The 23,624-nt window shown below is 47.5% G+C and overlaps 5 protein-coding genes across 5 annotated transcripts; 1 reads left to right on the top strand and 4 right to left on the bottom strand.

Annotated features, from left to right (window-relative positions):
- Positions 1-1,358: 1,358 nt before the first annotated feature.
- On the top strand, positions 1,359-2,840 carry BJ212DRAFT_1576830 (uncharacterized protein; the record flags this gene model as incomplete). Its single annotated transcript, XM_041342175.1, has 6 exons — positions 1,359-1,500; positions 1,551-1,667; positions 1,831-2,009; positions 2,055-2,149; positions 2,197-2,549; positions 2,598-2,840. Coding segments are annotated over exons 2-6 (876 nt in total), but the record flags the coding sequence as incomplete, so codon positions are not given.
- A 12,881-nt stretch (positions 2,841-15,721) lies between these two features.
- BJ212DRAFT_1270724 (uncharacterized protein) lies at positions 15,722-16,069 on the bottom strand (the record flags this gene model as incomplete). The annotated part of the gene is made up of 1 exon (XM_041330911.1): positions 15,722-16,069. The coding sequence occupies one exon, from the start codon at positions 16,067-16,069 to the stop codon at positions 15,722-15,724; it is 348 nt and encodes a 115-aa protein (XP_041193652.1).
- A 390-nt stretch (positions 16,070-16,459) lies between these two features.
- On the bottom strand, positions 16,460-16,903 carry BJ212DRAFT_1270677 (uncharacterized protein; the record flags this gene model as incomplete). Its single annotated transcript, XM_041330906.1, has 1 exon — positions 16,460-16,903. A coding segment is annotated over one exon (444 nt), but the record flags the coding sequence as incomplete, so codon positions are not given.
- A 138-nt stretch (positions 16,904-17,041) lies between these two features.
- Positions 17,042-17,536, bottom strand: BJ212DRAFT_1480458 (uncharacterized protein; the record flags this gene model as incomplete). Its single annotated transcript, XM_041340089.1, has 1 exon — positions 17,042-17,536. The coding sequence occupies one exon, from the start codon at positions 17,534-17,536 to the stop codon at positions 17,042-17,044; it is 495 nt and encodes a 164-aa protein (XP_041193650.1).
- A 1,571-nt stretch (positions 17,537-19,107) lies between these two features.
- Positions 19,108-19,592, bottom strand: BJ212DRAFT_158094 (uncharacterized protein). Its single transcript, XM_041342288.1, has one exon. It carries the CDS (start codon positions 19,477-19,479, stop codon positions 19,147-19,149), a length of 333 nt encoding a protein of 110 aa, XP_041193649.1. The 5' UTR covers positions 19,480-19,592; the 3' UTR covers positions 19,108-19,146.
- Between the last annotated feature and the right edge of the window lie 4,032 nt (positions 19,593-23,624).

The following is a 23,624-nucleotide window of genomic DNA, read 5'->3' as shown; positions in this document are numbered from 1 at the left end:
AGCGTAAAGTGGGAATACCACAGGAAGAAAGATCTGGGTTCTGGAAATGCAATTGACAAGTGAGGAGAGCTTGAAGAAGGACAAGTAGAACCTCGAAGATGTACAAAAACACAAGGTCAGTGAGTCATTGTGCTTGCTGTTACACTTCTTAAGTCGATCCAATTTTTACTAGTATGGCAGCGCCAAGGTTGGTAAGTACCTCCTCCCGTGTGGTGCTTATTCCCTGCAGTATCGGGGGTGCCATTAGAATACTGAAAGGAAAATTCGCATGGGTTTGGCTGTGAGAGGCACAAAGCTTCTTGGATGAAGTAGAATGTGATGGCAATTATTGCAAGTACCGCTGTTTGACACTGCGGCAATCGCGAAGTCGGAGAAGTGGAAATGGACGGGATGACCGATTTGTCTGGATATTAATGCCATAGAGTACACAACCTCCCTGGTTGAAAAATAGATTTTGCATCATGCCAATTGAGAAGACCAGACCTACTTTGCGCAGGGTCAGAAGGCGTAGCGAGCAAATTCACAACGTCCTCATCTTCTACAGCCCATCGTGAGGTGCTGATAACGAAATGTTGCAAATCGGATCAACGCGCCGGCAATTTATCAGTAAAGAACTTCACATCGTGATACAACACCCGCCTGTATATCGGGGACTTCGTCATCTCGAGTCCTACAAAATGTCGATCAAGCTAGGCCCACCTGGGAGCGCGCTCAAGAGCACTCGAGATTCCTCCAACGTGATCCCAAAGGCTGCAAAGGGTCTTCCCAGTCTATCAGAAAGAACCCCATCAAGCTCGATGCACTGTTCACAAGTAATAATACGCAATAAGTTCAGAGGATCCATAACATGACGCTGCCTGTGTAGTTTATGAAGCTGTTCCCACGACATAGATATCACAGAGCAACCTGCGAGCAGTCATGAACCAGGGAGGAACTATATCAGATGGTGATACTGTGCTGGAGTACTAGTAGCACTTGCGGCACTGGTGTTAGGCCGCTGCCAAGAAATAATGGCTGCACCATGTCAAATCCGGGCGGAGCAGTGAGTCAGGAAACGATGTCATCTAAAGAAAGCTATTTTGTCGAGGAAGATGTGTACGACAACAGGACCGTTATCATGCGAACTGCCTCATGAGCGTCTAAATGGGACACGAGTCAGTTTGATGTTGTCACACTACCACAGCTAGAAGTAAGACGCCCACCTTCACCAGAGCAAGTTTACTTGAACCGTACTCAAAAAGAACTCCATCAAGATTCAAACCCAGTGAAAACTGACTGTGACGGGAGGAGTCGTCACATGCTTAGAAATGATTTTCCTTTTTAGTTACATGTTCGGATATGCTCGTTTATCATAATCTGACTCTTTGCACACGTCGTGCTTGCAACATTGCATTGTAAAGTGTTAACTTCGCGTGTTTCCCTTTGTTCTCTTTGCATAACCTCTCCTTGCTTTACTTTGCGTGTCTACAATCTACAGAAACGTCGCACTTCGGCGCATGTGTATGTTCAATCTATAGAAAACATGCCTACTACTACAAGCGAGTGCGCAGAAAATTCCAGCCTCTGTGTGTGCTCGAGATATAATTTCGGGAGGCCACACAATGTATATCCCCGAGCATCGTGATGTTGGATGAGCTAATGATAGTCGGGGAAGACATCGATGTGTGGTAAGTCGTGAAATGAAAGGTACCATGTCGAGACCGAGAACTTCAAGTTTCTCGATTCGGTATTTTCTGGCGGAGACAGAATATCGAATACAGACTCGGACAGTCTTGCTTTTACTTTATATCGAGCCAGTCTGTCCTATCACTGACTTTATAATTCTTACAGTTCTAGTATGTTCAGTATGGCTGGCGAGGGAGGCTAGCCTCTGGAACAACAGTGCATTTTCAGGGTCTTATACGCCTTCTCCTGGACCCTCCTTGGCAAATATGACGTCACCCGAGGCAGATTCGTTCTCACCACCCCCAGTGCAAGTCCCGCAGCCTCAATTCAGCTTGTTTCAGCAGGTGAGTCATTTGCTACTGTTTCTATTAACTTACTGTATGTTTTAGGGCGCATATATGCACAAAAACCAAGCCTTGCGAGAGCGTTGCGGAATCTTGGAAGCACAAGTCACCAAACTCTCCATTGAACGTGATACTATACAGTAAGATTTTGTATGTACTTCATGTGCATTCTCTAATGTAATGATAGGGCAATGTTTCACCAGCTCGCCTCCTCTGTGTGCCTTGACGAAGCTGTGGAGTCTCTTGGCTCCAAAGGCACGCACCTATCACTGGCAGCACCCTGCACCAGTAACACCAAACAGCCGACTCGTGAGACACATCCCAAGGTCAAATTTTGGAACCAGGACGCATTCTTGGATTGGGCGGAACGAGCTAGTGCACAAGGGCTTCATCGCGGGAAAATTCCTTACCTTGAAGGCGAAAACGGAGAACCGGTCCCTGAAGCAACAGTCAAAGCTATTCGCAAGACCCTGCGTGGAGGATGGTCAGAACTCGTAAATCGCCAACTTGCTCCGAAGTCACGAGGAAGCAGCTGCACTCGTATGTCCTTGATTCTCTCGATGGACCTTCTAAATCATCATCTACTAGGTCGCTACCGATACATGGACCAAAGCTGTCTCCGAAGGACGACTTTATTAGATTCAGCACCATCCGATCCTGCACCATCCGACATATGCATTTCCTACAATGTTTTCGAGTGTTTTCGAGCCGCTGTCCGCACATGTCATGTTTTCAAGCCGCTATTTGTGTGTTTGAGCTTTTTTGTACCACCTTTTGTACCCCCGTTGCTACAGTGCCTAATATTATTTGAGCATATTTGCGCACATTTTCAACCGTCTGGCAAGGGGAGCGAGATATTATTCAAGCATATTTGCGCACATTTTAGACCATTTGGTAAGGGAGCGAGTATATGCGTTCAAATGCGCAAATATGTTTTACATTGAAAAAAGCACCTATGTGCATGAGGAAACCCGCCCCCGCATATATTGAAATGTGCGGATTCGCTCACTACGTGTCATATCATGTTCTCGTATGTTTTTCCACTGAGCTGTTGACAAAATCACTTATCGTCACACCACACCTCCTCCCGTCACAGTCAGTTTTCACTGGGATTCAAAATCCATCACAAACGACGGATGGTTCATTGTGGCCGCATCGATCTAGTGACCACCCCTCGTCCAACGTTTGAAGGTCATGACGACGCCATAACCGCAGTCACAGCTCGTCACAGTCTTCCCCGATAAACGACGAATGGTCACTGAATCGTACGACAAGACACTTTATCTGTAGACTTACTGTGAGTAAAACCGAACGGGAACATTGTATTTGGAGAAGCATGGCAGACGGGCCCGGGTGTGATGACATGTATTTGGCGGCCTACGTTGCAGCATTACGTGGTCAGGCCTAGGGCTAGCGCTAGTGCCACAGAACTAAATCGCGCACTCTATGATCAAGTCTGCTTGTCTGAGATATTTTCGTACATGAATCAAATTCTGGACCTATCATATACTTGCTCGAAGAAGTGGTTGTCTCGAAAATCTTTTATCATGCTTGCCAGGACACGCAAAACTTTCCATGAACTGGCTATGGGCTAAGTTGAACGGGACCGAACCATTGCTAGGTTGTATACTGAGGCTACATCCCATGGTATATTGTCCTGCCAGAAAGGTCAGTGTGAACTGGTTGCGCTTTACCCATTCGTTCATCAGCTCAACGAAGATCTAAACGCAGTACCCCTGGTCCTCTTGAGGCGTCAACCCATTATCTGACCATGAAACCAATCAATTCTTGCTCCACGCTGCCTGTGTGCGGTCATTGTAAATATCTTCCAGCGACCATTTTCACCTTTTCTCAGTCCTCCCGACCGAGACATGCATTTTCCCAAGGTTGCTGTCATTATCAGCGGCTCGAGATCTGATTAGCTGCATCTTCAAATGCTACGTCGTTGTGTACTACTGGTCGTTCAACTGGACTTGAAAACTGTTGTCACCCACTGTGCTACTTTGGAGGACCTGTCCATTAAAACCTTTGGTGAGAGTACAATGGATGAGTTATCCTTACTGTCTGATAGCGTCTGTTAGTGCACATGGCTCTTAACTTGGTCCTGTCCACCTCTGACCTTCCTGCCCTTCTCATGCTGAAGATTCAGAATGACTTTTGCCCATTGGACTGGCCTATTCTCAACTTTGTCTCATTCCAATAACACAACACCATCTTCTCGTGTACAAACTGCTGCAGATATCATTACAGTCATGCAACATTCAGAAATTCCTTTGCTGAAATACTTTGCAATGTATGTTGATCCTTTGGCTTGGACAGAGGCTGAGCAGCTCTTTCATGCCTTATTATAGTAAAACACTCTTGCACACATTGTCATCTCCTCTGATAAGTGAGGAATGCAGGAGCCCTTCTGATGCCAATCAGACAATTCCCTTGTTCCATGTAGTTGCAGACCCTGAGGCTGTGATTCCTGTGTTGCTGCATCAATGTTCAACCTTGACAACAGCCTGCTCTTGGAATCCCAACATGATGCAACTATGCTATCATCTTTTTTTTTTTTAAATCCAATTTTTGTCTGGTTGGGGTACAGTACCCTATGTAGGACATTTCTATCTAGGAAAGGAGGACACCTGTGTCCTCCACCGTGTCTCCTACTCTGCAAATGCCCTGATGAGGGTTTGATCCCTGCCAGTCCACTGTTCCTGCTGGCCGTTTTAGATGCATGAGTCTGCTACTCCATGGGTCTGTGTTAATACAGTTTGTGATTGTGATGGGCCTGTCATGTGTTGGGGAATATACATGTACTTGGATTGCCTAAGTGATCTTTGCATGAGGTGAGTGAAATGGAGTGTGGAAAGAAAGAAAGAAAGAGGTAGGATGGGTCCAGCGTGATGTGCTTGCTGATAAAACCTTTTGTACTGTGTCTCTTTGATGAAAATTCTCTGCCCTGTCTGTCTCCTAGGTCTCTTTGTGGCTAATTCTCCAGATGGGCCATCAGATGGTGCCTGTTGCCCTGTGTTGGCGAGTGATAATAATTAAGGTGTGTAGATGGGAATCATGCGTTGCTGATCTGTTTATGGGTACAATTGTTATCTGATTTCAGCATGAGGAAGGGGGAATGTCACTGAAAGTGGGCTTCAATCTTCTGGTGCTATTGACAAAGTGTATGAGCGGCACTGTGGCCTTAGCATTGGTGAGCAAATACATGATGGATGAGGCTCATCTTTTGAGGATGGAGGTAAGGATGTGTCTATTGTGTGTGTAGTGTGGGCATAGCAGAAGGTAATGTTGTACTGTCTCGAGGACACCTTCACAGTGAGGGCAGTTGGGAGTGGTGCTTTTCCTGATGCGGTGTAGGTGTTGGTTGAGTGTTATGTGACGTGTGTGGAGCCATAGCAGGAGACTTATGTGGCGTTTTGGTAGGTGTTGGGCATGGGAGATGAACGATTTGCTTGCTGCAGTGAGGTGGGGGTCTACTTCAATGGTGCGCGCATAGTGAGGGGAATTGGACCAGTATCTACCCCATCTCTCTGTGGATTCCTGATGCTGTGCTTGTTTCAGTGCAGAGAGGCTGCTTGGGAGAATGCCTTTTCTCAGATATGGTGGAAGGCAGTGGATGGCACTGTTGTCACTCTGGTTCTTCACAGCTGTCTTTGCCTCTTGATCTGCTTTCTTGTTGCCCTCTACTCCACCATGACCCAAGATCCAATGGACCTTGACCTTGAAGTTATGATCCTTGCTAGCTTTCTTCAACCCATCTATTGTGCTGTGAAAGTGGTCTATCAGGTAGTGGCCCAGTTTAGTAGAAAACAGGTCACCAGATTTGATTGTTGCTTGCTTATTGACATATATTGTGACAGGGTACATGATATCCTCCTCTGCTGAGAGGAGCTGCGCTGCTAGTGTCAGTCCTACTGATTCTGCCTCATATACTGTGTGTTCATCAATGGAGCCAAGATGGTATCTTAGCGTGCTTGGGCAGGGATGTCCTCATCTATATAAAACTGCTGCTGCGCCCACATTTCCATCTATGCCTGAACCATTACAATATATCTTGATCTTGTCTTCATTGGCATCATGCTTTGCTATAGCTTGTTCTCTTGTTTTGGTGATGTAAGTTGAGTATAATTTGCAGTTGTTTGGTGGGTGTCTGCTATGGGTGATGGATTCAATGGAGGTGGTGTTGAGTTGGGAGGTGTGGAATAGATGGTGGAGAGATGATCGATGACATTTGATGTACTTCTTGGCTGCTTTCCAGACTGGTTTGTGCATAGGGTGGGACTTAGGGTGAACGGCTAGTCGTACTGCTGCTTGATAGCAGAGGTTCTGCATCCTGTGCTCCATTGGTAGCAGTTTCGTGTGGACTTCTAATATGTCAGTGGCTGTAGTACACATTGCTCCTGTGATACTTAGTGCAGCTAGTCTTTGGACACGGCCTAGGTGTTGGGCTGTTCCAATGGATCCAAGTTGCTGCTTGTCTTCATTTCCGATGAAAATAGGGTGTAACCAGCGATTGACTGTGTAGAGCATTTTGGGTAGGGCTACTGATAAATATAACTGATGCATTAATGAGAGTGGGACACCTGTAGAGGTAGATGAAATACAATGCAGCTGTAAGACATATGCTGTTCCTTTTGCGATGGCATATGCTATGTGTGCTTTCCATCTCAGTGCTTGATCAAGGATAACCCCCAAAAATTTGTGTGTTGCCATTGGCGTGATCATGGTGCTGCAAGTGACTAAGGGCGGTCAGTCCTTCACTGAATTCATAGAAAAGTCCATTAGCACAAATTTGGATGTTTTGAATTTGGAGTTATGATCTCATGCCCATATGTAGCCTCCTCCTTCTCTTTCCAACATGTCCTTCAAGATAGTGTGCGTTTCATGGAAGTTTTTGCCGATGGCAATGAATGCAGTGTCATCAATGAAGGCAAGGGTTTGTTCCATTTTTGAGTGGCCTACTGCTATATTGACTAAATTGGAGTTGTAGATTATGTACAGGATCATTGAGAGAGGGTCTCCTTGGCCTATACTGTTAGTGATTGGGATCCATTCTGATAGGTGGCCATTGAATTTTAGCTGTGTGCATCTTCCTGTTAGTAATTGTTTGGTGAAGCTAACTAATGATTTGGGGAGCCAACATGTGCGCATATTATGTAGCAAACAGTCAGTTACAGCATTGGGGAGGGCTCCTTCAATGTCTAGAAATAGTGCTGATACTACCTTTCCTTGTCGCCAGGCATCTTTGATGGTTGCCTTGAGAAGGTGAAGAGAGTCCATGGTGGATCGTCCAGGTCATCCACCAAAGTGTGTACTAGAAAGGAGTTCATGATGTTCTAGCAGGTATGTCATTTGGTCAGCTACTACGGCAGTTAATAGCTTGCAGGTTGTATTGAGGAGTGCGATTGGTCTGTAAGCTTTAGTAACAGTATAGTCAGGCTTGCCTGATTTTTGTAGCACTACTGTCGTGAAGTTGCGCCATGGGTTGTAATACGTGTTGAGTGTGAAGACTGCTCTAAATAAGTGGAGGAGATAGGGACATAGCAGGTCAGTGCAGCGGTTAAAGATTATATTACTAATCCCATCAGGGCCTGGGGCCTTGTATGGGCTTAACTTTGAGATACTACATTGGAGCTGGTCAGAGGTTATTGGAGCTAGTCAGAGGTTATTGGTGCTGATGTTGGGACTGCCTCTGGGTAGTTGAAGTCCTCAGGTACTGAGGTGGTTTCAGGGGGTGGTGGGAAGAAAGCTTGCACTAGAGCTGCGCTTTTTTCTTCATTAGTGTCTGCTGTGCCTCCTCCTGGGCATTTGAGTGTGGGGATTCTTGATAGTCTGCCATCACCTGCCGTAGCTGTAAGGTACTTGTTAGCTGTCCAATGTTCCTTCTTGATTTGCTTGATGGCTTCAGCATACTGATTATGTTTAATGTGGTGTTCCTCATGACTGTAATGGTTAGCATAATTTTTGTTCCGATATGACAGGTGACTGAGTTTTGCGACTTCTTGCCTCATCATGGTTAGTTCTCTGGTCCACCACCATTTGGAGTGGGGGTTTGGCTTGGACTTTGGGATGACCTGTTTGATGGTGGCTTGAATGGAGGTTGTAAGATTGCTGGCTGCTGTTTGGAATTTGTCATTAGCTACTAATGGTTGAGTGGGTGGGATCTTAGCCAGCTCGAGCTCTAGTTGTCTCTTGAATTCCTCCCAGTCTGTTTCACAGAAGTTGTGCTTGATCTCTGTAGTGGCTTGGGGAATTTCAAGCTTGAGTATACTGAGAATGGGGACATGGTCTGTTGCTGGTCCTTGTAATGCAGGGTTAGTGGTGCAGCTGATGAATGATTCTCCTGTGTGTTCAGTGCAAAAAATGTTGTCTGGGCAAGTCCAATTCTTTGAACTAGAGGATTGGAGGGTCGGCAGGCCTTTTGGTAACATCATGATCATTCTGTAGTTGGCTATAAGGTTGAGTAGTGGTTGTGCTGCGTTAAGATATTGATTAGTAAATAGTTGCATATTTTGGTCTTCATCCCATAGGGGGTGATGTCTGTTGAAATCCCCTAGCTGTTACGGTAAACCGTAGGTCGACTAGGATAGGCGCGACAATAGACACTCGATAAGAGTGACGTCTAAAGTCGGGTCGTAACCTCACGAATGTAAGGCTTCTTAAGACAAGTTAGAGAGAGTGTCTCCGACTTGAATATCGATGCGGACGCTTAAGATTGGGGGTCTTAAGCGAAGGATGTTCTGGGTGAAACCTAGTAGATTAAAGTGAAGTCTAGCTAAGTACAAGACCCTGCTTATATAGGTAAGGCCTGCTTTAGGGCCGGTACGTACACATCATCGAGACGAGTCAGAGATAAGGAAATGATGTCATCAAGACGAGTCAGAGATAAGGGGAATGACGTCAGCTAACGATGGCACGAGGCGGTCGCGCTGTGATACACAGGTAAGCAAAAGAAAGGAATAGTCTAGTGATGGCACGGCTAAATGCGGTCATGACGTAATACAGAGGAAGGTAGCGAGAGAAAATGATAGGGGGCAACCGTTACTGTAACATTACCCCTCGTTTAGCGATGAAGTCACCGACTTCACATATCTTGATTAGCCCAGTAGACGGGGTCTGCGTCGTAGTTGGAATCGAGGAGGTCGTCTTGTTCCTCCGTGATAGTAAGAGATTGCGCCAAATGCTCAGTGTGAGCGATGGCGTCCTGCTCAATCTCCCATCGAGCGAGTGCGTCGTAAAAACCGATGTCAGTCCATACTAATGGAATGACCGCTTCTCCCTTCAAGTCTTTACAAAAGACTGACAGGTGACCAGGTGCGTATTCTTTGCAGACTCTGCAGTAGTACGCGGGACAGTTCTTGTGTCGATGACCAGCGGTGTGGCAATTACGACATATGACATTATCGACCAGTGACGTTTTCACGATGGTGACGGATGAGGACTGGTTTGGGGGAGATGGTGATCGGGATCGCTTGAGTGGTGGTTTGGTAGGAGAGACGGATGCGGCTCGTTTGGTGGCGAGGCGGGAAGACCTTCGTTTGAGTGGGAGTCGTCGCGTGGTGCGGACGACTGGGTCAGGTGAAGGAGAAGCCGGTACGTTAAGTACGGCAATAGGAGGGATATTATTATCCTGATGCTCCACGGTAGTGGCAGCAGGAGCTGGCGGTGGTACGGGAACGGTGACATGGGGTGATGGTGGTCTAGTGATGGGGTTGAGAGCAATTCGTTCAGTGACGATGTGTATGGCTTCTCTGATAGCGTCCCTGGTGTCTTCTGGAAGAAGACGGATTGCGGTATTACGAATGCGTATATGGAGGTGATGAAAGATAGTTTGATGACGTTCATCATCAAGAAGCGCAGCGGTGCGGTCAATAAGGCTGGCATCTCTGATAATCCTAATTATGAGGCCGCTAGAGATTGCTCCTCTTTCTCCGAGGAGACGGTCTATCTCAATAGCGTACTGCTGCGAGGTGATAGCGGATTCGAACAGGGCACTGGTTTCGACTTGATCAATGACTGAGAAGTAGTCTGTGAGGGTGGAGTCGTCGGTGAGAGTAAGGGTGGAATCCGAAGCAGGTGGTGATGTTTCAGGGGGAGATGCGTGTTGTGCAAGATTAGCGGCGGTGGCGGTCTGATAATCGAGAAGAGTTAGAGGGTGAGTGTTTCCTTCAGCAACGTTGTCCATGGCCGCTGTGAGTTCTTGAATACGGAGTATACAAAGGCGTAGTCGTTCGAGGTGGGACATTCTGGGGGAGAGTCTATAATCCGTGGGCCTTTTTATAGGCGTCAAGGATGGCGGAGGCATTACCAAGATTTTCTTCTGGAACCCACTCGTTACTGGCTGACGAATAGCCTTTCCAAGATAAGAGATAGTGTCTTCATTTACCCGTTCCTTTGTGCGATAAGATTGCATCAACTTCATACTCTTCCTCGTTATCGATGACGTCAGGGGGTGGATCGTGGAAGTTCGGTCCGTGAATCTCTGTTTCGTGATAGGACGATAGTTCGGAAGCATGGAACGTGGGGTGAACTTTCCACTGGGATGGTAATCGGAGTGTGAATGTGATGGGGGATAGGACGGCGGTGATTGGGAATGGACCATATCGTTTGGGGGCGAGTTTTCGCGAAGGTAGCTGTGTGATTAAGTTCTTCCCGGATAACCAAACCTTATCTCCAACTTTCCAAGGATGATACTTCTGCCCATGAGTTCTTTCTGCCATACGTTGCATCGCAAGGTTGTGGCAAGAGAGTGCTTCCTCTCTAGACTTTTGGAGCGTGCGGAGTCTGTCTTCTGCGGCAGGAACTGTAGAACTGGGGAGGACATGCGGAAGGGCTCGTGGCTCGTATCCCATCATAAGAAAGAATGGCGATGCATTGCGAGAGTCGTGTTTGCGATGATTGTGGACGAATTCCGCCATAGGAAGCTGCTCTACCCAGTTTTCGGGGTTGTTTCGACAGTAGATTCTAAGATACGTTTCTAGCTCTTGATTGAGCCGTTCTGTCTGTCCGTCGGTCTGGGGGTGGTAGGCGGTCGATGCCGCTATATCGTACTTCAGCAGTTTGGCAAGGGCCTGGGAGAACTTGGATACGAATTGCGGACCGCGATCTGAAATGACTTTCTCGTGTAGGCCGAATCGCCTGTAGACGTATTTGAAGAATTTGTTGGCGACTCCTTCAGAGGTTATGGTTTTGGTACATGGGATAAGAATTACCCCCTTCATAAGCCCATGGTCGACCACGACCATGACAGAATCAAAACCGTTACAGGGGGGAAGATCAGTGATAAGATCGACCGAGACCTGGGTGAAAGGGGCTGCGGCGACGGAGGGAATGGGAACAAGGGGGGGGGTCGTCGGATGAGTATCGGATTTCATCTGCTGACAAAGAGCACAACCCTCAACGTATTTACGAATATAGGTGCCCATAGCAGGCCACCAAAAATCACGCTTAACCAATTCCTCTGTCTTGAAACGGCCAGGGTGGCCGGCAGTGGGGTGGTCATGACATCGTTCCAAAATGAGGCGCCGTCCGGCGGGGCGGACATAGGCGCGGTCCTTATAATAAAGGATATCGTTGGTGATTTTCCAGTCGGAGAGGGCGGATTTCATGGGAGGGAGGGACATGCCATCCAGGGCATCAGAGGCGGCGGTAAAGATGGGGTCAGGGTCGGAGGGATCGGGGTTCACCAGAGTGGTCATGAGTTCAACGTCAAGGAGTCGGACGAACATAGAATCTGGGAGGAGGGTTTCATTGGTATTATCGTCGGTGGAATCTGATCCGTGGTCGGGGCGATGGGAAAGGGCATCAGGAGCGACGAGTTTAGTTCCTGCAACATGGTGCAGCTCAATGTCATAGCATGACAGGATTAACTGCCATCGTGCTTGGCGACGGGTCAACTTCTGGGCTGTCCTGAAGTATAGGAGATTCTTATGGTCGGTGAATACAATGACGGGATGGGGATTTCCTTCCAAATAATGACGCCATTTGGTTAATGCGCGGATGACCACGAGGAGTTCACGATCAAAGATCTGGTAGTTTCGTTCTGCGGGGTTTAATGTCTGAGACAAATATCCACAAGGGTGATAGACACCATTATCGTCCGTCTGGAGTAGCACCGCACCGGTGGCAACTAGGGATGTGTCGGTGGCAACTGCGAACTGTCTGGCGGGATCAGGGTTGCGGAGGACTGGTTGCTTCAAAAAGCATTCTTTCAGTTCAGAAAACGCAGACGTGCATCGTTCGGTCCAAAGGAATTTAACGTCTTTCTTGGTAAGATCAATTAACGGTCTGGCGATGTCGGAGTAATGGGAAATGAAGTTCCGGTAGAAGTTGCAGAATCCCAAGAACAACCGAACTTCTTTTACCGAAGTGGGGGTAGGCCAATCCTGAATACCGTTGGTCTTGGCGTCGTCCATTGCTACACATCCAGGGCGAATGATCATCCCGAGGTACTCCACTTCTTCCGCGTCGAACGTGCACTTTTCCGGTTTAAGGAAAAGTTTCTCTTGTCGAATTCTTTCAAGGATGTGTCGGGTATGTTTATGATGGGAAGTGAGGTCGTTGGAGAATATGAGAATGTCGTCCATATATATAACGAGCCATCCTTCATTAATCTCCTGTTGGAATGTTCTATTCATATACGCCTGGAAAGTGGCCGGGGAGTTGCAGAGACCGAAAAACATGACGTTGGGCTCAAAAAGCCCGTATTCTGTGGTGAAGGCAGCCTTCCATCGGTCTTCCGGATGAATGCGGATGTTATTGTATCCAGACCGGACGTCCATCTTCGTAAAATATTTGGCACCATGTAACCGAGTGACCAGGGAGAGCGGCAGTGGGAGTGGGTAAGCGTTCTTAACGGTCCATTCATTGATATACCGGTAGTCTTGACAAGGACGGAGGTCTCCACTCTTCTTTCCTACGAAAAAGAAACCGCTGGCTTGCGGTGATTTTGATTCGGAGATAAACCCTTTCTGAATGTTTTCGTCAATAAAAGCCTTAACCGCTGTCTGCTCCTTTTCAGATAGCGGGTACACCTTAGATGTTTTAGGAATGAAACCTGGCTTTGTTTCTATGCGGTGGTCTATACCAGGTCGCTCCGGCGGTAGCTGATTCAAGCCATCCTTTGCGAAGATATCGGCAAAGTTGTGAAGATAAGAGGGAACGAGTTCCTCAAATGATTTCTTCTTTTGTTCGAGCCCGGCAGCTAGCGCAAACTGCTGAGCTTTGTTACTTGTCTTCGTGTATTCAGCAGGTGGTGTCAGGGGGGTGATCTTGGGTTGTTGCTCCGCGATGCTAGTCCCGTCTTTCGTCAAAGGGGTGTCAAGTGAGACGTTGGTGATTACCCGGAGTTCTGAGGTGTCGGCAGGGTATTCGACTAGAAATTCATCATCTTCTAGATGGTAGGTGGAGATTTCTCGCACCGGTGGTGCGTAACCAGTCGTCCATACATCATCCTTTGTGTCGAAGGAGTCGTCATCATCATCTGGTATAGGGTCTAGATTGGGCAACGCTGACGGGGTTGCTTCTTCATCATCAATCTCTTCTATTGTGGCATGCAATGGCCTCTGTTCAACCGCTTCCCTAGGAGGCGCCTTCGGCAGCACTACAACTGGGATCGGTTCTTCTCTCGTCTCCTTTCTACGAAAGAGAGGAGGTAGTCTGTTCTTCTTTCGTTCTTGATCGACTTCCTCCTCGATCTGATCACTCTTCTCAGTTCGAGAGAGTTCTAGCGTTTCCGCCTTCCATTGGATTACTGGGTCCATAGCGCGTAGCCAGGGAATCCTGAGTAAAATCTGATCACGTCGACCTAGTCGCATGATGTTAAACTTTCCGATCATTGATCGGTCGTCTATCTTGACGATGAGGACGCAATATCGTGTGATAGCGCCCCCCTTTGCATAACTCCCATCCGCGGTTGTAACCCGAAATGGTTTCGATAGTTTATGCGTTCGGATGCTATGAGTCTTGACGAATTCTTCGGAGATAAAGGTTCTGGCGGCGCCGGAGTCAACGACTGCTGTTGTTTCGACGGTTTTCAGACGTGTCTTGGAGATTAGGGAAATGGGAACGCGGAGTTCCTTTCTTATTCCAATACTCTGTACAAGTCTTATGGGTACATCGGAAGATATGGACGTCGATCCCATCTTCCACATCAAAAATCCTCGGCGAGACGACGGATCGTTGTATCTTCTTCTTCACTGTCGCTTATCTCTTCTCTGCGAACAGGAATCTTCTTCTTCTGTGGGCATGCTTTAGTCATGTGCCCCTTCTGGTGGCACGTGAAGCAAAGTCCCTTCTTCATGTGGTCACTTCTTTCAACTTCAGTGAGTCGGTCTACCTCCATAGCGTTTGGATCGTGTCGGTCGATGGAGGGTCTGGGAACGTATCGTTGTCCCGATGGTTTGGTAGTGGTACGATGATTTGATCGGTACACAGCTCCTCTCTGGTAGTTACTGTCTAGTCGAATGACGGCGGCGACATACTTGTCGAAATCTACAGGGATGGTTTCCATCTGGTAGACGGAGTTAACGATTCCCTTCTTCAGTCCGTCGTTGAGGAACGTAATAAGGACAGCGTCCTGTTTCACAGCTGCTTGTGCGGCAAGCGTTTTGAAGCTGGCGATATAGGATGCGAGGTCGCCTGTCTGCCTCAACGTGCGGAGCTTATTCATGGTGGTTCCGGTGGCATCGGCTGGTACGAAGGCCTCTTTGAACTTGGTTTCAAAGTTCACGAAGGTTCCGTACGTCTTAGCGGCGGAGTTATCAACTTCGGTATAGAAGGTCAGCGCCCAGCCCATGGCGCTTCCTTCTGTCATGTAAGCAAGGGCGGTGATGACCTTCTTTTCGTCGGTATTATAGATGGTAGCATTAAGCGCAAAGTACACCTTAACTGCATATAACCATCGTAGGGCTTGGGAGGGACTTCCATCATAGGTAGATGGGGCTCCGGCCTTCAATTCTGGGGTGGTAGTTGTTGTAGACATCCTGACGTGTAGTCGAGTGATGCTTCGGTTTCAGGGGAATGTTATCGTTCTCTTGCTGAGTCTGGTTAACCTCTCTTGATGGAGAGGGTCGTCTGGGTTTCTGGTTAACCTCCTTGATGGGGAGGGTCGTAGGAGGACTTTAATCTTTTGTTACGGTAAACCGTAGGTCGACTAGGATAGGTGCGACAATAGACACTTGATAAGAGTGACGTCTAAAGTCGGGTCGTAACCTCACGAATGTAAGGCTTCTTAAGACAAGTTAGAGAGAGTGTCTCCGACTTGAATATCGATGCGGACGCTTAAGATTGGGGGTCTTAAGCGAAGGATGTTCTGGGTGAAACCTAGTAGATTAAAGTGAAGTCTAGCTAAGTACAAGACCCTGCTTATATAGGTAAGGCCTGCTTTAGGGCCGGTACGTACACATCATCGAGACGAGTCAGAGATAAGGAAATGACGTCATCAAGACGAGTCAGAGATAAGGGGAATGACATCAGCTAACGATGGCATGAGGCGGTCGCGCTGTGATACACAGGTAAGCAAAAGAAAGGAATAGTCTAGTGATGGCACGGCTAAGTGCGGTCATGACGTAATACAGAGGAAGGTAGCGAGAGAAAATGATAGGGGGCAACCATTACTGTAACACTAGCCAGATCATATGGTCATTGGTTGATGGTCATAGTCTCATGATCTCGTGTTTGAGGAAGGCTGCCAAGGTTTCTTGGGTTTTTGTTCAGGTGCAGTTGTTGTAGATGTTGAACACTGTGCATTGTCCAAATGGGCCAAGAAATTGAGTGACGACTACATCAGGGGAGGGGAAGGGGATTTGCTGCCAGGAGTTAGTATTAAGGGATTTAGAGATTAGAGTAACAGCGTGTGAGGTGGTTTTGGGAGAAGAGAAGTGAGTTGTTGGGTATATAGCATGGAAGTATGGTGATGATATTGTGTTTTTCATGTGGTTTATGTGTGGTTCTTGTAGTGCTATCACATCCCATTTGTTGGTGATGGGACCATTGAGGAGGGAGTGTTGTGCGGTGAGGGAGGTGTTGAGATTCTGCTGCCATACATGTAATCTAATCATTGGGTCATTCTGTTGTTCATTCATTTGGGGGGGGGTGGGGATCCATGGGCTTGAATTGCTTGAGGTGCTTGAGGGGGATGGGGGTGGGGGAGAGAGAGACAAATTGTTTGAGGTGGTTGAGGTGTTTGGTTGAGGGTGTGTTGTTGTCGGGGTTGCTAGTTCCTTTGAGGCTGGGGGCAGAGGTGTAGATGGTTTTTGGGTTGATGGTTGGGAGTTCTCTGTTCCCCATCCCGTCAGGATTGGGATGGAGTTTGATCCTGTTGGGGTGAAAGCACATGATCAAGGTCAAGTGAAGTGAGTGGGTGCTCCTCTTGAAGGTCTACCATAGGATCTTCTGTTCTGAGGTGGTGGGTTGATTTCGAATGGGAGGTTGGTCTGTCAGAAGGTCGGTCATTGATTGGTGAGGGGCTGTTCGGCTGGTTTCAGGGCTAACATAACCTGAGTCCAATCTTCGTTAGTCGAGAAGTAGGGCATGGAGTTTTCTGGGAGCTTGGTGTCAATTCCTGTGCAGCAATTCTCGAACTCTGGGCAGTTTCTGTTCCAGCTTGCATGGTCATGTAAGTTGCAGCTGATGCAATAGAATGTGTGATATGCATTGCAGGTGTCAGTCTGGTGGTTCTTTCCACAGGTACCACAGATGTCCTTTGGGGCTTTGCATTCTTTGGCTACATGGCCCCATAGCTGGCATTTGACACATTGGACTGGCTCCCATTTGTCCTTGTGTGGGTGTAGTTTTTCTTGGCCTATGTATATACCATCGTGTAAGGTGGTGTTGGCTGCTGAGGGGTTAGTAAAGTGGAAAATTGCATGAGCTACCCTTTGGTCTGAGGATCTCCAGGTTTTTGGCTTAATCCAACCTGCTGCTTCAATGGATCCTATCGGTAGTTTGTTTTCCGTTTCTAATGCTTGGAGCCAGGTCCTGTCTTTGACATTTGCTGTGACTGGTAGGAATGGAAATATGGTGGAGAATCTTCATTCCTTGATAGAGGCTGACAGATTGAGCGCTTCGGTGAGCCTTACTCTGTTTTCTGGCAGATGGATCCAATTCGCAGCTTCAGCTGTGGTTAATTCAATAATGAGTCCACCATTTTGCAGGTGGGTGGTGGCTTTAATTAGCAGATCAGGAGAGTCGGTAGTTTGGATTGCAGTTAGTAGCTGTTCATACTTCTTGGCAGTGTCTGCAAAGTTTTCGTTAGGTTCATAGAGTGTGTTGCTAGTGATGGGTTCAAGTAGGATCTGGCGTTCCTTGGTGGCTGCTCTAGTAAGGGCTGCCGAGATTGGGGCTGGGATTGGTGCGCTCTGTTGGACTACTGTGCTGTAGGAGTGTGCATTGACCAGTGGATTGGGTGGTGGCTGCGCTGATTTGGTTTCTGCCATAGTGGTCCTAAGCTGTGTGATGTCCTCAGCATTCTTCTTGATCATTTCAGAGGCTGTTGCCATGACTGCTAGTTGTAGTGATATGGCCATGAAGGAGTCAACTATTTTTTCTAGGCGTTTGAAGGTTCCTATCATATGGAGGGATGTGGTTTCTGCAATTTTCTTTGCTTTCAATTCATGATTGGCTTGTCCCAGTAGGATTGCAATTGCTCTCAGCATGTCCCTTTGTAGTTGCATCACTCCTAGAGTGTTGAGTGTGAATTCAAATAGTGCATTCATCAGGTCTTCAATGGACGCTCCTGCCACTGGTATCAACATTCTTTTGCTGACTAGCTCAGCTCTTGCAGTTGCTGTATCTGTTACTCTCGATGGGGTTGAAGGGTTACTTATTAGTTTGGGGATTGATCTGTTAGATGGTCCAAGGAATATGTTTTCTTTGTTTCTTAGGCTTGCCCATGTAGGGGCAGTGTCTACTTGGTCATCCACTGGCACCTTGTGCAACAGGCTTCTGTGTTCTGGTTATTAATGGTAGAGCTAGTGTAGGTCTATATAGTGGAGAAAATTGGTTTGATAGAGTCTTTTGATGCCTAGTGGCATCAAGGGCGCTGTTGGGCATGATGTTGAAAACTTTTGGTTTTCAGGGTCCTGGTTGGGGTGCCACTTGGTACTGGTCCAAGGTGCGTTTTCCGGGGATGCTATCATCTTATTTTTATAACATACACTTAACAACACATTCCCACACACTCTTTGCAGTGTCTATCTCCTGTCTCGCTGGACATAATGATACTGTGCAATCGCGGTGCAATGTACTACTAGGATAAGTATCATTCGAGTTTCCTGATTTAGCAGCTGAGCTCGGTCGGTTTGGATGATCCGATTGGATCAGTTGCTTCTCCATGTGACGTAGTATTGTACCAGGCGACGTTAGCTAAAGTGGATAAATGGATGGGATGGTGGGAAATACTCAGATACGCACTGACCCGGCTGTCGAGGAGGTGGTAATCTCGTAAATGTTTGTGAATTCCCACAGCCAGAAGGCGTTTGCTAAAATAGAATAACACCAGTAAATTCATACATGAAGATCAAACGGGACATCATTTCACTAGGGGATTACTCGGGTGAGATGGCAGAACAATTTACTTGTTGAGCCTCGTAAGTCTCGACGACGGAAATAGGAAAACGTGCTGCTCATGCCAAACTCTCCAGATCTTGCTATAGTACGCGAACAGATTCCACTCTACGCTTCCCCGAACCTGATCTCATGATCATAAGATCCGGTGACAAGAATTACAGACATCTTGCCAGAGTTCTTGAACAAAGAAGCTGAAGATGCTGACAGCGACCTGTGATGAATGTCATCTTGCCTAGTAAAACATCGTAGCGCCGCGTCCGCGCCAGTTCCCAACTCCGTCAACATAGGTGTGTCCTCTTGTAACACAAGATTTTACTCCGATCCCGATTATCAAGCGTCTTGATACCACATAGGCAGCAAGACGAGTAGCAATCGCTATATCGCTGTTCAAGCCAAGTGTCAACCAAATCGATTTCCAGGCGATTTTATACTACACAGATACGCGAATCAAGAACAGAACCTCTCAGTAGAGGCAAATATGGCAGAATGATAATGGAGATATTAAAGTGCATCATAGTATCTAGGATAATCGCATATATTGTGAACAGTGGAGGGCAGGCAAAAGGCTTCATCCAACACTCCGGGAACGCGCCAAGGCGTCTTCACCAAGAGCATCCCGTACAAGGAGATATGAGTGCTGATTTGGAGTCAGAAACGACGACGAGAGAGTAAGAGGGACAGTGAGACAAAGGTAGAAGTTGGCAAGGATGCAAGGCAGGGCGGTCGGGTAAATGTATAGAGCAGACGGCATCAGATAAAGTGGTGATAGAGACACGACACAAGCGGCTGACCAAAACCTCAGTCGGCAATAGTGTCTAAGGCAAAGGGTTAGATAGAACAGAATGGTAAAGGTATGTGGGTGGAAGAGGGCGGCGAAGGACGGCAGCCACCTCAGAGCCATAGAGATCTCAGACGATCCATCCAAGGATACAGCAAGGGAAGCAACCGGCGAGGACGATCAACAGGAAGGGGGAAAATCACCAATTCATCTAAGACAGCGGGGTTAATGATTTTGCCAGAAGGACAGCGCGCGATCTAACGAAGTGGGTGGTAAGGGCGCGAACAAAATGTGACTTGGTGCAGCGGGGAACCAAAAGGCCTGAGGCTGGGATGGACGAGACAGATATTTAGTCTCGATCTCTTGCACGCTGGAATACATCCAAGGGGGAGGCCGATGCAATAACTGCGAAAAAATCCAGTTCTTGACATGAGCCAGCATACACGGATGATGTCACTATACAGTGAAGATAGACAACGAGAGTGAGACGGATCTCAGCTGTGTGATTGCTACAGCATTGAAACGCGAGCGATGTGGGCCTGGTAAATTTGATTACATAACAAATTGCCATACTAGTACGTTTATATCTGCCAATAGAACCCTCTCCCTTATTGTAGGGTCGGGAACCGAGTGTCCATGTCAAGCTTATCCAGGCTGAACGTTGAATCCTGTACCTTTGTCTGACACTTCTCTTTGTGGCACCTCGGTAAATGGAGCTGTGACGAATCGACCCCGAGGAGACGATCCGGAGTAGGGTGATCCCTGGTCATTTACGCCACTAGTTGATGGAGGGGAAGTATTACACATGTGGCTACTTACCCGTGCGTATATGCTCTGGTATAACATGTGTCTACGTGCGCGGCGCACGGAATGTTACATGTTAGCCGCAAGGCAAGAGGCAGTGTCTTTTGGGTCTGTACCTCAGCTTCTTACTTTTCAACGGGGAGCATCGCATTTTATTTTAAGTTCAGCCTGATCAAGTCATCGGGGAATCAAGTTGTATCCGTCCAAATGAAACTAGTAAAGTCTTCAGCGATTGTTCCTTAGATTGCCAGCTAATCAACGTATCTGGAGGTCCCCTTCACTCGGTAAGCGGCCTCGTCCTTGATATATTTGAATCCACTGGTATCAAGGCTTCTCAATGCTAATACTGCTCACCTACTACAGCAGTTCAAACGTTCAATAACCGTCGTGTGGACAGTTTTAAGAACAAGACACTCTCGGCGCTCGCATTCCGCCCCTATACACTCGAAGTGGTGGCGGCCTGAGCATTACGATGCTACAGGATTCCGCACGTCCCAAGTTCGGCATAAAAAAAAGCCATGTATAACATCCGCCGCAATCAAAGTAAAGCGCTCGTGGGGACTCCATGACCCGCCGCCCAGCGTCATTTTTGGATCCTGACTAGCTTACTCAGCTTCACCGTGGAAGAAGAGCGAAGGTACGCCACTTGAGGCAATTGAAAGCTGGCCTAGAATGCTACAACTTGACAGTGCCTGGACTTGAAGCAGTATCGCCTCACAGATCTCCGATACTCAAGCTCAAATCCCGAACGGCTCAACGGTCAATGTGAGCTCCACCTCTCTCACGCGACACCCTTGTGAAGATACTGACGATGATATGTGAGGTAGTCCCTGAAATTTAAGCGCGCTCCAGTCATATTTAAGCTCAATGGATTCGCCATGTAATTCCATAACCAGCCACTTTCCCCCCTGACCTCCTACAGACTCATCTTAATCTTGTTTTCCCCTATCCCTTTCGTGAATTATCCTTGCAGGTGTTCTGCAGGCCCCCTCGATGTGGTGTAGCTGCTGCCAATCCACGTGGTATTACACTTCCGAACGCCTTCAAAGTGTAAATCTTTTACGACGGTCACGTGATGGACGCCCTCATTAATAACAATATTCAGGATTGGCCACGCCACCAAAAAGAATGTGTTCTAGCAACCCATACCCCAGATTTTGCTACTCCACTAGCTGCTGAGCAGCAAGTGATTACGGGTTCTGCTGTCCTCTTCTTACCCGAAGAAGGTGAATCTCGACGCATTTTCTCATTAGAGTCATATTCATTATTGTAGGGCATCCAAATATCATTACGGTCAAGTGCCGTCCGTCGAAAGTCCTGTCGCGGGGTATGCGCCCCCAACCTCTCGTCAGTGGACATTTTTCGGATGGCCAAGCGGAAAGCATTGTCTTGACACAAGGTTTCAATGGAGAACCACTCAAACTTCCCCTTCATCTGTGGTACCTCCCAACTGCACTATCGCCTTGCGTACCCATTAACCGTGCTACCTCGCGCCACCTCTCGGCTAGCAATGAGGGTCCGGCCGTACGGGAACGACGGACCATCGCCATCTTCCAACATCCATACTTGACGGACTGCGTCACTTTCTCCATGGACTACAAGCGCATTCTCAATGATGGTATTGATATGACGATATCAGAGAGGGCAGTACCCAAAGATGAGGAAACTCTCAATACACCGGCATCAAAGGTATTTATCCGTTGTTTGCTAGCCCATCCCGCATCTCATATGTCGTCTTTTTGATTTCAAGGCTCAAGACTCTGATTTAAGGGCACGTCTGCATGTTTTACCCTGAAAACGCAATTTGAGCATGCTTCATGCCACAGATCCTCGCTATCGACACACCCGCCCGCGATGCATGCATCGCGGGGGACTTGTCTACTGCTGAAAAAATTCTCACACAAGAGATCAATGCCAATGCCAACAAGTACGCCTCATATGCTAATCGCTCGTTTGTTATGGCACGCAAGCACCACTGGGACCATGCGCTTCAGGATGCGATCAAGGTGAGATATACTGACCCACCGGTCACTATGAGGGGCTAACTCTCATCACGACTTAGTCCATCAGCATTCAGCCTTCCTTGACAGGCTGTATCTCCAAGGGCATCGCCCTCTGCGGGAAAGGGAACATCCGGGATTCGATTCAAGCGTTTGATCTCGCATTCACGTTCGCAAACGAAGATTCAAGGATTATTATTTTTCTTCTCTTGATCAAGGTAGGTTAAATTTTTCCGAGATACTCCTGTCTTTATCATGGTTTTCAGGCTATCGCAATCTTCAATGCAGGTCAGCATGAGGAAGCAATTATACGTGTGCAAGAGCTCGCTGCCACTTGCCGGAACGATGTCCTTGCATGTCGTATCGTAGAAGTGAGACTTAATGATGCCTAGGTTCGTGTATTGACACTGATTATCTGAACTCTGGATATCAGGCGTACTTACGAGTCCAACTGGTAATCGATGCCTTGGATGGTGGGCGTCACAATGAAGCTACTGACCACTTCACTGCGGCTGTCAAGATGGACATTTTCTCATCTCGATTGGCCATTCATTCCAGATATGATGACTTTGTGGTGGTACGTTGATATGCAATCGAAAATCTTTCCATGTTCAACCGGGTGCTTTAGCTGTTCGGGTGGGACCTTGCATCGTCGTGGATGACTGCAAACCAGAAATTTTGTCATGCACTCCTTCAGGCAGGTAGATTTTGGGAAGCCATCGGATCGTACCAGTATATGATGAGTGTGGGTGATATAACAACGGAGGCCAACTCCCTTGCTTGGTCTACCGGCAAGTCTTCAGTCATATCACACATTACAATCCTCACCTGAATCTCATTCAGTTTTCAAGCAAGAATGCAGCGCACTCTGTGCTGTCAACGGAGATGCTGCCTTCACTGCAGGCGATCATGACAGGGCTATCGACCTATACTCAGCAGCGATCGAGCTGGATTCCGCATCTGGTACCATCTTTGCAAAGCGCAGTAAGGCCAAGTCAGGGAAAATGTTATGGATCGAAGCACTTCACGATGCGCAAAAGGTGCGATGGCATTTATCATTTCGCAATCAAAGCTTATTGTGGTGGTACTTAGGTCATCAAACTCAACCCTTTATCTTACCTTGGATACAATCTGAAGCACACAGCGCTTCATGGTGCACAACGCTATGATGAAGCGGTCCAGGCCTTCCAAATTATGATGTTTAAATTGGACGATGCTGCTGACGTTCTAACCCTAAGTAAGCCCCCAATAATGCAAACGTCGAGAGGCTCAACTCTTCTTGCAGAGCTACGCCAGCAGTATATCAGTCCATCCGAAGCAGCGCATGACATTCGGAAGGTCGTTGATGCTCAACTGGAAAACGCTCCATTTCGTGTACTCGACACCACTACCGGGCTCTTATGTGATAGAGAGGCGCAGATAAACGCCTTCAAACCGAGTGTAGAGTACAAGGAGCTTGTGTCA

Source organism: Suillus subaureus, assembly GCF_016647635.1.
Source record: "Suillus subaureus strain MN1 chromosome Unknown BJ212scaffold_14, whole genome shotgun sequence".
Lineage (NCBI taxonomy): Eukaryota > Fungi > Basidiomycota > Agaricomycetes > Boletales > Suillaceae > Suillus > Suillus subaureus.
This window is presented reverse-complemented; position numbering and strand designations above follow the sequence as displayed.